Raw genomic sequence first — 12,768 nt, 5'->3', positions numbered from 1 at the left:
GTTGCTATGGTAACAACAACTTACATTTACATTTACATTTAGTCATTTAGCAGATGCTTTTATCCAAAGCGACTTACAAATGAGGACAAGGAAGCAATTTACACAACTATAAGAGCAGCAGTGAACAAGCGCTATAGACAAGTTTCAGGTGTGTAAAGTCTAAGAAGCAAAACATTAGTAAATTTTTTTTTTTTTTGAGAGAGAGAGAGAGAGAGAGAGAGAGAGAGTACAGTTAGTGGTATAGCCAGAGAGGCAGTTGCAGATTAGGAAGGAAAGTGGAGACTAAACAGTTGAGTTTTTAGTCGTTTCTTGAAGACAGCAAGTGACTCGGCTGTTCTGATGTAGTTAGGGAGTTCATTCCACCAACTGGGCAGATTGAATGTGAGAGTTCGGGAAAGTGATTTCTTCCCTCTTTGGGATGGAACAGCGAGGCGACGTTCATTCACAGAACGCAAGTTTCTGGAGGGCACATATATCTGCAGAAGTGAGAGCAGATACGAAGGAGCAAAGCTAGAGGTCACTTTGTAAGCAAACATCAGAGCTTTGAATTTGATGCGAGCAGCAACTGGCAGCCAGTGCAAACGGGTGAGTAGCGGAGTGACATGTGCTCTTTTGGGTTCATCAAAGACCACTCGTGCTGCTGCGTTCTGAAGCAGCTGAAGAGGTTTGATAGAACTAGCTGGTAGCCCGGCTAGTAGAGAGTTGCAATAGTCCAGTTTGAAGAGAACAAGAGCTTGAACAATAAGTTGAGCTGTATGTTCAGATAGGAAGGGTCGGACCTTTCTGATGTTGTAGAGTGCGAATCTGCAAGATCGGGCAGTTCTAGAAATGTGCTCAGAGAAGTTCAGTTGGTCATCAATTGTTACTCCAAGGCTTTTTACCATTTTGGATGCAGTGATGGTTGCTCCATCCATCTGGATTGAAAAGTTATGGTGAAGAGTCGGGTTGGCAGAAACTTCAAGCATTTTCGTTTTCGTGAGGTTAAGCTGGAGATGATGATCTTTCATCCAGAGTGAAATGTCTGACAGGCAGGCTGAAATGCGAGCTGGAACCGAGGGATCATCAGGGTGAAAAGAGAGGTATAGCTGGGTGTCATCAGCATAGCAGTGGTAGGAAAAACCATGTTTCTGGATGACTGTTCCTAAAGATGCCGTGTAGATAGAGAAGAGAAGTGGCCCAAGAACAGAGCCCTGAGGTACCCCAGTGTTTAGATGCTGTAGGTTGGACACCTCTCCCCTCCACGACACCCTGAATGACCTGTCCGAGAGGTAGGAACTGAACCATTGAATAACAGTGCCTGTGACGCCCAGTGACTCCAGCGTAGATAGCAGGATCTGGTGGTTTACAGTGTCAAAAGCAGCTGATAAATCCAGCAAGATGAGGACAGATGATTTAGAGTCTGCTTTAGCCAGTCTGAGATCCTCCACGACCGAGAGCAGGGCAGTCTCAGTTGAGTGGCCTTTCTTAAAGCCAGATTGCTTGTTGTCCATGAGGTTGTTATGAGTAAGAAAGTCTAGGACTTGATTGAACACTACTTTCTCCAAAATCTTGGCCATGAATGGAAGCAGGGATACCGGTCGGTAGTTTTCAAGTAGCGTTTGATCCAGGTTGGGTTTCTTTAGCAGTGGGGTTACCCTAGCCTGCTTAAATGAAGTAGGGAATAGACCAGAGTCAAGAGATGTGTTAATTATGTGAGTCAGTGTTGGTATGACTGCAGGAGAAATGGCTTGCAGGAGATGAGAGGGAATGGGATCAAGCGGACATGTGGTTGCATGGCTTGATAGCACGAGATTGGACACCTCACAACTATAGTAATTGAACACAACTATAGTAATTGATCTGTTGTGGTGATTCTACAGTTGCTATGGTAACAACTATAGTAATTGATCTGTTGTGGTGATTCTACAGTTGCTATTGTAATAACTACAGCAATTGATCTGTTGTGGTGATTCTACAGTTGCTATGGTAACACAACAACTATAGTAATTGATCTGTTGTGGTGATTCTACAGTTGCTATGGTAACACAACAACTATAGTAATTGATCTGTTGTGGTGATTCTTCAGTTGCTATGGTAACAACAACTATAGTAATTAATCTGTTGTGGTGACTCTACAGTTGCTATGGTAATAACAACTATAGTAATTGATCTGTTGTGGTGATTCTACAGTTGCTATGGTAATAACAACTATAGTAATTGATCTGTTGTGGTGATTCTACAGTTGCTATGGTAACACAACAACCATAGTAGTATAAACAAATGAGTCAATACTGTAGTTTTCTACAACTATAACGTATATTATACTACAATACACCACAGTTTACCGCAGTAAATATTAAAGTATTCTACAGTATTTATTACGATTTATCGTTTCACTATGGTTAATACTACAGTATGGTGGAACATTTATTAAGAGTGTTGCAAACACTATAAAATATTCAGTATAATACACTTTAGTGTGGTTCAAAATCATTTATACACAAGTATTTACGATAAATGACTGCAGTGTTTTTAAAGAGGGCTGAATTTACAGGTAAAAACACAACTGTAAACAAAAGAGTAAGAATTAAAGGTGAGTTTGATGCATAAGCTTAGAGGGATATTTCAGCCCCCCCAAAATTCATATCAATACATTGTATTCATGTAAATGTATGTAGTTTTATAGGAAAATAGGAAAATTATTGATAGGATTTCGCTTACAATTAATCTCAATGTCGGTTTTGTTCAGAATATCTCCTTTTGTGTTCAACAGGAAAAAATATTTGATAAAGGTTGAGAAAAATGTGAGTAAATTGTAATTTTGGGTGAATCAAACTAACCATTTAAAAACTCTATGAATAAATAACAGCATTCACATTACAATTACAACATTTATAATTATCATTTAATATTTTCAATGAAAAATTTAATGTAAAAAAATTGTTTAGGGCTTAACATCCTTAAAATAAGGTGAGCACATTAGAAATATTATCTTAAAACGTCAACTGTTTCCTAGGATTCCCAGCAAAACAGTCTAACAGCGCCACCTGTCGGCAGACATGAATGAATTTCAATTAAAGCAATATTTATTTCATAAACTTATTTATAATTAATTACTGTAATTTGTTAGCTACATTTTATATTCACACATCATTTTTTTAAGATTTAAAATTGACGATGTACTTTCAGTCTATTGAAACTTAAAAGTAACAAGAAGAAGGACTCTATTTAATCTAGAAGTCTTAAGCACCCTGTCTGTTGTTTGATTGATGACATTTGTTGTTAATGCTCATTCATTCATTCTTTCATTTTCTTTTCAGCTTAGTCACTTTATTCATCAGGGGTCACCACAGCGGAATGAACCGCCAACTATTTCAGCATATGTTTTTCGATGCCCTTCCTGCTGCAACCCAGTACTGGGAAACAACATTCACACACACACTCATACACTACGGCCAATTTAGTTCATCAATTCCCTAAAGCGCATGTGTTTGGACTGTGGGGGAAACCGGAGCACCCGGAGGAAACCCACGCCAACATGGGGAGAACATGCAAGAAGAATATCAAAGTGCAGTGAACAGGAAAACATGCTTTATGAGTTCAGTAATTAATTACATCTGCTTAAAGAAATAAAACAAACAAACTGTGAGATAAAAAGTCAGAACTGCTCATTTATTTTATATTTAGTGCAGGAAAACAATTCCCATAATCAATGATCTGCTCTTAAAGGGACAGTTCACCCAAACAATGAAAATTCTGTCATTATTAATCATGGAAACTGGCAGCTTTTGACTGCCATCATATCTGTGTTCCTACTATGGATTTCAATGGTTGTCAATTTTCAACATTCTTCAAAATATCTTCTTTTGTGTTCAACCGGAAAAAAATAAACTTGGAACCACTCAAGAGAGAGTATAAATGATGACAGAAGTTTCATTTTTGGGTGAACAGTATCCCTTTAATAAAAATCCCAATAAAGACTTTAAAGCTCTTATATAGGACACACTGTACAGCATTCACACACAGTACAGGTTAAACATCAATACTTATAAACTGAAAAAAACAAAGCCATTCTTACAAATAGATTTAGTCTTGTTTTTAGTCCAAATATCTTAAAGTTCTTAATTCAAGGTGTGAGTGTGTGCTTCAGTGTGTGCTTCAGTCTTCTGTCAGTCTATGTCGCTCCTGTCTCTGTTGATCTAAAACTCCACATCTATAATCCTCTTAGTCTATGCTGACATTATCTTCAGCAGCTCAAACACTCTAATGGCTAATGGACAGACGGCTGCTTCTCACTCAGGGCTGCCGTTTATGCTAATGAGATAGAGACTAGTGGGCGGGGCTTTCCCTCTCTGATGACATGTATAAAGGGAGAATGTCAATCAAAGTGTTTCATCATCAAGTCTGATTATAAATGAATATAGAATTCATGCATGTTTCCCATTAGAGGCTGGAGATATTCACACACTGCTGACACACATCCCCTTGTAAAAGTCAGTTTTGCATTATTGCTCCCCTTTAATACTGCTCCATTTAAGAATTTTTAGATATTTGGACTAAAAGCAAGACAGAAACTCAAGTTTCACAGTAATCTGTCTACAGAGAGGCTGATGTTCACAGATGTTTTCTAGACTTTCTCCAGTTTGCGTCCCTCCTCGGTGGCTCCGTCTTGCTTGGTCATCATTGCTGCGAGTGTTTCTGAAGAAATGGAGCCGAACTCCAGCGAGAACGAGCTGTAAAACACCAGCACGATGATGGCAAAAATCCACTCCAGTATGGCTGCAGCATGCTGAAGAACGAAACTCTCCTGGATGAAAAACACACCGCCTGCAGACAGAAGGTTAAGGAGCAACTGCATCACACTCGCAGACAGGGCTGAGGAGGAATTAAACACATGCAGCTTAAATATGTATGAACTGTAAATATGAGTAACGGTATCTCATTACAGAATTATTTTGATGCACTATAGACATATCCATAAATCAGCAGTTTTCTGTATTTAGTGATTCGTTTATTTCTGCTTCTGAACTGCATTATGGGATCTTGATCTTTCTTCCAGCAACTTCTAATCTTGAAAAGTGTGTAACAGTGTGTTTTCTGCACGTGTGTAATAGTGGTGTTGTTTATTACGCTACAAAAACCTTCTAATAAACTGCAGCACATGTTCTGCTATTTTACACACTTATTTATCTCTAGATAATAATTATATTCTTAAGAAATTCCTATATTTTTCTTAAATTCTTGAGAAATTTTCAAAAAGAATCTTTTAGACAAGTAAAAATATTGTTTTGATTTCAGAAATACTTCAGAATACTGTTTTTCCTTAAAACAGGCTAAATAATTTGCAAACGGGGTAAGCAAAATGTTCGTATTTCCATCTGAAAACAAGGTTATTCTGTTGACCCCGCTGGCCAATTATTTAGTCTTTTTTAAAGGAAAACACTTAATTTTAATTACTTCTTTCTAAAAACAAATCAATCTTTTTTACTTGTCTAGAAAATTCTTCACAATAGTAAATAACTTGAATTAATATTTGCAGTAATTCTACAGTTGTTGTGGTAACACAACAATTATATTAATATAAACATAAATTACCCGCTTGTTACCTGAATGGATACAGCTGCGGCTGGAAGTTAATGAGAATTATTTATATTATTTATTAAATTACACGAGGGAGTTGTCCAGATCTACCTGAGCTCAAACTCCCCTCTCGCCTTGCAACAGGAGGGAGCCCCAGGCTCGAGAATCTTATGAGCTTAGGGCTCTTTCCCGGGACAGCATGCCAAACAAGCTTATAATTAATCATCAGCTAAGTGTGAACACTTGAAATTGCATTTTATTAACACCTAATCCAACCCTTACAGTAATTATACAGTGTATTATTCATACTGTTTATTAAATTGTTTTTTAATAAAGTCTACCCCTATCCTCTCAGTAATGTAAAACATGAATTATACAGACTATTATTCAATCATTCATTCATTCATTTTCTTTTCGGCTTAGTCCCTTTATTAATCCGGGGTCACCACAGCGGAATGAACCGCCAACTTATCCAGCACATGTTTTACGCAGCGGATGCCCTTCCAGTTGCAACCCACCACTGGGAAACGCCCATACACACTCATTCACACTCATACACTACTGACAATTTAGCCTACCCAATTCACCTGTACCGCATGTCTTTGGACATGTGGGGGAAACCGGAGCACCCGGAGGAAACCCACGCCAACACGGGCAGAACATGCAAACTCCACACAGAAACACCAACTGACCCAAGCGATGCTCAAACCAGCGACCTTCTTGCTGTGAGACGACAGTGCTAATCACTGCGCCACTGTGACGCTAGAATATTATTTAAATTATTTATTAAATTACCTAATAAATCCAGGCCGCACAGTAATATAAAACAGTATTTATACAGAGTTTAAGTCATATTATTTAATAAATTGCTAATTAAATTGTATTTAATTAAAGTCTACCCCCACCCTAACCCCAATAGGAATGGCATATATTGAGTTTAGTGATTGGGTTTGGTTCTGGGCTAGTTTGAGTGGCCTTTGAGCTAGTTTTGTTCACTTTAAAAAATGCTGGTTCTACACAATTGGTGTCCCAACACAGATCCATTAAGTTAACTATTTAAGTGGATATAGAGTTAGTTTAAGTGGATTGAACATAAAACAATGAAGTTTGCATTGTTTTGATCAACTCATTTTAAATAAGTGCTTTCAACAAGCAGCTGGAGTGTTTTTTTGGACTGTTGAGAAAGCCTGGCAACCCAGCCCAGGCAGAGAGTGTAGGATACTGAGAGTGAGTGTAGTGAAGGCCATAGCAGTGAGAATAAGCCGCAGGTGAGCGATCTGCACGTCTCTGTGTGTTTCTGATGCGCGGTACGACAGCAGCGTCTGCACACACACAAACAGCAGACTGGCTGGAAAGGCCAGACCCGCGCCCACATAATGAAGAACTTTAGCATGATCCACCTGCAGAAAACACAGCACAAATACAGTGTCAAATACAAGCACTCGCTTTCAAGATCAATGCAAAAGTGTGTCACATTTCAAAGCACTTTTTGAGTGAAAAGCATACCCAACCCACCTTATATAATTTAGTGAGATCTGGACTAAGGAATTTTTCCACAGTATTTCCTCTAATATTTTTTCTTCTGGAAAAAGTTTTATTGGTTTCATTTCAGCTAAGAAAAAAGCAGTTTTTAATTGTTTTAAAGCCATTTTAAGGTCAATATTATTAGCTCCTTCAGCAATATTAGTTTTGGATTGTCTCCAGAACAAACCACTGTTATACAATGACTTGCCTAATTACCCTAACTTTACCCTAATTACCCTAGTTAAGCCTTTAAATGTGACTTTAAGCTGAATACTAGTGTCTTGAAGAATATCTAGTCTAATATTATTTACTGTCATCATGACAAAGAGAAAATAAATCAGTTATTAAAAATGAGTTATTAAGACTATTATTCATTTTCTTTTCAGCTTTGTCCCTTTTATTAATTTGGGATCGCCACAGTGGAATGAACCAACTTATCCAGCTTATGTTTTATGCAGCAGATGCCCTTCCAGCTGCAACCCATCACTGGGAAACATCCATACATACTCATTAACATACACTACGGACAATTTAGCTTACCCAATTCATCTGTAACACATGCCTTTGGACTTGTGGGGGAAACCAAAGCAGCTGGAGGAAACCCACGCCAACATGGGGAGAACATGCAAACTCCACACAGAAATGCCAACTGACCAAGCCGAGGCTCGAACCAGTGACCTTCTTGCTGTGAGGCGATTGTGATACCCACTGCACCACCTTGACACCTAAAACTATTATGTTTAGTATAATATTAACTTAATGTGTTCTTACTTGGAAGTTTCCCACAATCATGAGTCCTGCGGCACACAGCCATCCAGCAAACAGACCCTCGATGTTCAACACACTGTTGGTGTGTTTATGGATGAGCTGAGCGTAACGCAGGAGACCAATCACAATCACTGCAATACAAAACAGACCAATCACAGACACTGCAACTCAAAACAGACCAATCACAGACACTGCAACAGAAAACAGACCAATCACAGACACTGCAACTCAAAACAGACCAATCACAGACACTGCAACTCAAAACAGACCAATCACAGACACTGCAATCCAAAACAGACCAATCACAGACACTGCAATCCAAAACAGACCAATCACAGACACTGCAATACAAAACAGACCAATCACTGACACTGAAACTTATAACAGACCAATCACAAATCACTGCAATACAAAATAGACCAATCACAATTACTGCAATACAAAACAGACCAATCACAGACACTGCAACTCAAAACAGACCAAATCACAGACACTGCAATACAAAACAGACCAATTACAGACACTATAATACAAAGCAGACCAATCACAGACACCGGCACACAAAAACAGACCAATCACAGACACTGGAACTCAAAACAGACCAAATCACAGACACTGCAATACAAAACAGACCAATTACAGACACGAACTGAAAACAGACCAATCACAGACACTGGAACTCAGAACAGACCAATCACAGACACCGCAATACAAAACAGACCAATCACAGACACTGAAACTCACAACAGACCTATCACAATCACTGCAATACAAAACAGACCAATCACAGACACTGGAACTAAAAACTGACCAATCACAGACACTGGAACTAAAAACTGACCAATCACAGATACCGCAATACAAAACAGACCAATCACAGACACTGAAACTCAAAACAGACCTATCACAATCACTGCAATACAAAACAGACCAAATCACAGACACTGTAACTAAAAACTGACCAATCACAGACATTGGAACTAAAAAAACTGACCAAATCACAGACACTGAAACTCAAAACAGAGCAAATCACAGACACCTGATCACAAAACAGACCAATCACAGACACTGGAACTAAAAACTGACCAATCACAGACACTGCAATACAAAACAGACCAATCACAATCACCACAATACAAAACAGACCAATCACAGACAGAGCAACTCAAAAAAGACCAAATCACAGACACTGCAACTCCGAACAGACCAATCACAGACACTGGAACACAAAAACAGGCACTGCAATACAAAACAGACCAATCACAGACACTGGAACTCAAAACAGACCAATCACAGACACTGGAACTCAAAAACAGACCAATCACAGACACCAGAACACAAAAACAGACCAATCACAGACACCGGAACACAAAAACCGACCAATCACAGCCACTAGAACTCAAAAACAGACCAATCACAGACACTGGAACTCAAAAACAGACCAATCACAGACACTGGAACTCAAAACAGACCAATCACAGACACCGGAACACAAAAACAGACCAATCACAGACACTGGAACACAAAAACAGACCAATCACAGACACTGCAATACAAAACAGACCAATCACAGACACTGGAACTTAAATCAGATCAATCACAGACACTGCAATACAAAACAGACCAATCACAGACACTGGAACTCAAAACAGACCAATAAGAGACAAATGGAACACAAATACTGACCAAATCACAGACACTGCAACTCAAAACAGACCAATCACAGACACTGCAATACAAAACAGACGAATCACAGACACTGCAATACAAAACAACCCAAAACACAGACACTTGAACACAAAACAGACCAAATCACAGACACTGCAATACAAAACAGACCAATCACTGACACTGAAACTTATAACAGACCAATCACAAATCACTGCAATACAAAATAGACCAATCACAATTACTGCAATACAAAACAGACCAATCACAGACACTGGAACTCAAAACAGACCAATCAGAGACAAATGGAACACAAATACTGCAACTCAAAACAGACCAATCACAGACACTGGAACTCAAAACAGACCAATCAGAGACAAATGGAACACAAATACTGACCAATCACAGACACTGCAACTCAAAACAGACCAATCACAGACACTGCAATATAAAACAGACAAATCACAGACACTGGAACACAAAACAGACCAAATCACAGACACTGCAATACAAAACAGACCAATCACAATCACCACAATACAAAAAAGAACAATCACAGACACTGCAACTCAGAACAGACCAATCACAGACTGCAATACAAAACAGAACCAAATCACAGACACTAGAACACAAAAACAGGCCAATCACAGACACTGCAACTCAAAACAGACCAATCACCGACACTGTAACACAAAAACAGACCAATCACAGACACTGCAATACAAAACAGACCAATCACAGACACTGCAATACAAAACAGACCAACCCAGACACTGCAATACAAAACAGACCAATCCCAGACACTGCAATACAAAACAGACCAATCACAGACACTGCAACTCAAAACAGACCAATCACCGACACTGTAACACAAAAACAGACCAATCACAGACACTGCAATACAAAACAGAACCAAATCACAGACACTGCAATACAAAACAGACCGAATCACAGACACTGCAATACAAAACAGACAATGCTATATAAAACTGACCAATCACTGCAATATAAAACAGACCAATCACAGACACCAGATCACAAAACAGACACTGGAACTAAAAACTGACCAATCACAGACATTGCAATACAAAACAGACCAATCACAGACACTGCAATACAAAACAGGCAATGCTATACGAAACTGACCAATCACAGTCACTGGATCACAAAACAGACCAATTACAGACACTGGAACTAAAAACTGACCAATCACAGACACTGCAATACAAAAGAGACAATGCTATATGAAACTGACCAATCACTGCAATATAAAACAGACCAATCACAGACACTGGATCACAAAACAGACCAATCACAATCACCACAATACAAAACAGACCAATCACAGACACTGGAACACAAAACAGATCAATCACAATCACCACAATACAAAACAGACCAATCACAGACACTGGAACACAAAACAGATCAATCACAGACACTGGAACTAAAAACTGACCAATCACAGACATTGCAACACAAAACAGATCAATCACAGACACTGCAACTCAAAACAGACCAATCACAGACACTGGAACTCAAAACAGAAAAATCATAGACACTGGAACTAAAAACTGACCAATCACAGACATTGCAATACAAAACAGACCAATCACAGACACTGCAATACAAAACAGACCAATCACAGAAACTGGATCACAACAGACCAATCACAGAAACTGCAACTCAAAACAGACCAATCACAGACACTGGATCACAAACAGACCAATCACAGAAACTGCAACTCAAAACAGACCAATCACAGACACTGCAATACAAAACAGACCAATCAAAGACACTGCAATACAAAACAGACCAATTACAGACATGAACTCAAAACAGACCAATCACAGACGCTGCAACTCAAAACAGACCAATCACAGACACTGCAATACAAAACAGACCAATTACAGACACTACAATACAAAGCAGACCAATCACAGACACTGCAACTCGAAACAGACCAATTACAGACACTGCAATACAAAGCAGACCAAATCACAGTCATTGCAATACAAAACAGACCAATCACAGTCACTGCATTACAAAACAGACCAATCACAGACACTGGATCACAAACAGGCCAATCACCACAATACAAAACAGACCAATCACAGACACTGCAACTCAGAACAGACCAATCACAGACACTGCAATACAAAACAGAACCAAATCACAGACACTGGAACACAAAAACAGGCACTGCAATACAAAACAGACCAATCACAGACACTGGAACTCAAAACAGACCAATCACAGACACTGGAACTCAAAAACAGACCAATCACAGACACCAGAACACAAAAACAGACCAATCACAGACACCGGAACACAAAAACCGACCAATCACAGCCACTAGAACTCAAAAACAGACCAATCACAGACACTGGAACTCAAAAACAGACCAATCACAGACACTGGAACTCAAAACAGACCAATCACAGACACTGGAACTCAAAACAGACCAATCACAGACACCGGAACACAAAAACAGACCAATCACAGACAATGGAACACAAAAACAGACCAATCACAGACACTGCAATACAAAACAGACCAATCACAGACACTGGAACTTAAATCAGATCAATCACAGACACTGCAATACAAAACAGACCAATCACAGACACTGGAACTCAAAACAGACCAATAAGAGACAAATGGAACACAAATACTGACCAAATCACAGACACTGCAACTCAAAACAGACCAATCACAGACACTGCAATACAAAACAGACGAATCACAGACACTGCAATACAAAACAACCCAAAACACAGAAAACTTGAATACAAAACAGACCAATCACAGACACTGCAATACAAAACAGACCAATCACAGACACTGCAATACAAAACAGACCAATCACTGACACTGAAACTTATAACAGACCAATCACAAATCACTGCAATACAAAATAGACCAATCACAATTACTGCAATACAAAACAGACCAATCACAGACACTGCAACTCAAAACAGACCAATCACAGACACTGCAATACAAAACAGACCAATCACAGACACTGGAACTCAAAACAGACCAATCAGAGACAAATGGAACACAAATACTGACCAATCACAGACACTGCAACTCAAAACAGACCAATCACAGACACTGCAATATAAAACAGACAAATCACAGACACTGGAACACAAAACAGACCAAATCACAGACACTGCAATACAAAACAGACCAATCACAATCACCACAATACAAAAAAGAACAATCACAGACACTGCAACTCAG

At 39.0% G+C, this 12,768-nt stretch overlaps 1 protein-coding gene across 1 annotated transcript in view; it reads right to left on the bottom strand.

Moving 5' to 3' along the window:
• Positions 1–4,086: 4,086 nt before the first annotated feature.
• Positions 4,087–12,768, bottom strand: part of zgc:86738 (Transmembrane protein 150A-like) — a 12,368-nt gene continuing 3,686 nt past the window's right edge. Inside the window, exons 5-7 of the mRNA XM_056469824.1 lie at positions 7,855–7,982; positions 6,782–6,959; positions 4,087–4,806 (exon numbers count right to left, since the gene is read on the bottom strand). Coding sequence (XP_056325799.1) covers positions 4,607–4,806; positions 6,782–6,959; positions 7,855–7,982 — 506 coding nt within the window. The 3' untranslated portion in view covers positions 4,087–4,606. The remainder of the gene's footprint in view (positions 4,807–6,781; positions 6,960–7,854; positions 7,983–12,768) is intronic.

Source organism: Danio aesculapii, chromosome 12 (assembly GCF_903798145.1).
Source record: "Danio aesculapii chromosome 12, fDanAes4.1, whole genome shotgun sequence".
NCBI lineage: Eukaryota > Metazoa > Chordata > Actinopteri > Cypriniformes > Danionidae > Danio > Danio aesculapii.
The sequence above is the reverse complement of the archived record's forward strand: the minus strand, read 5'-3'. Positions and strand labels throughout refer to the sequence as shown.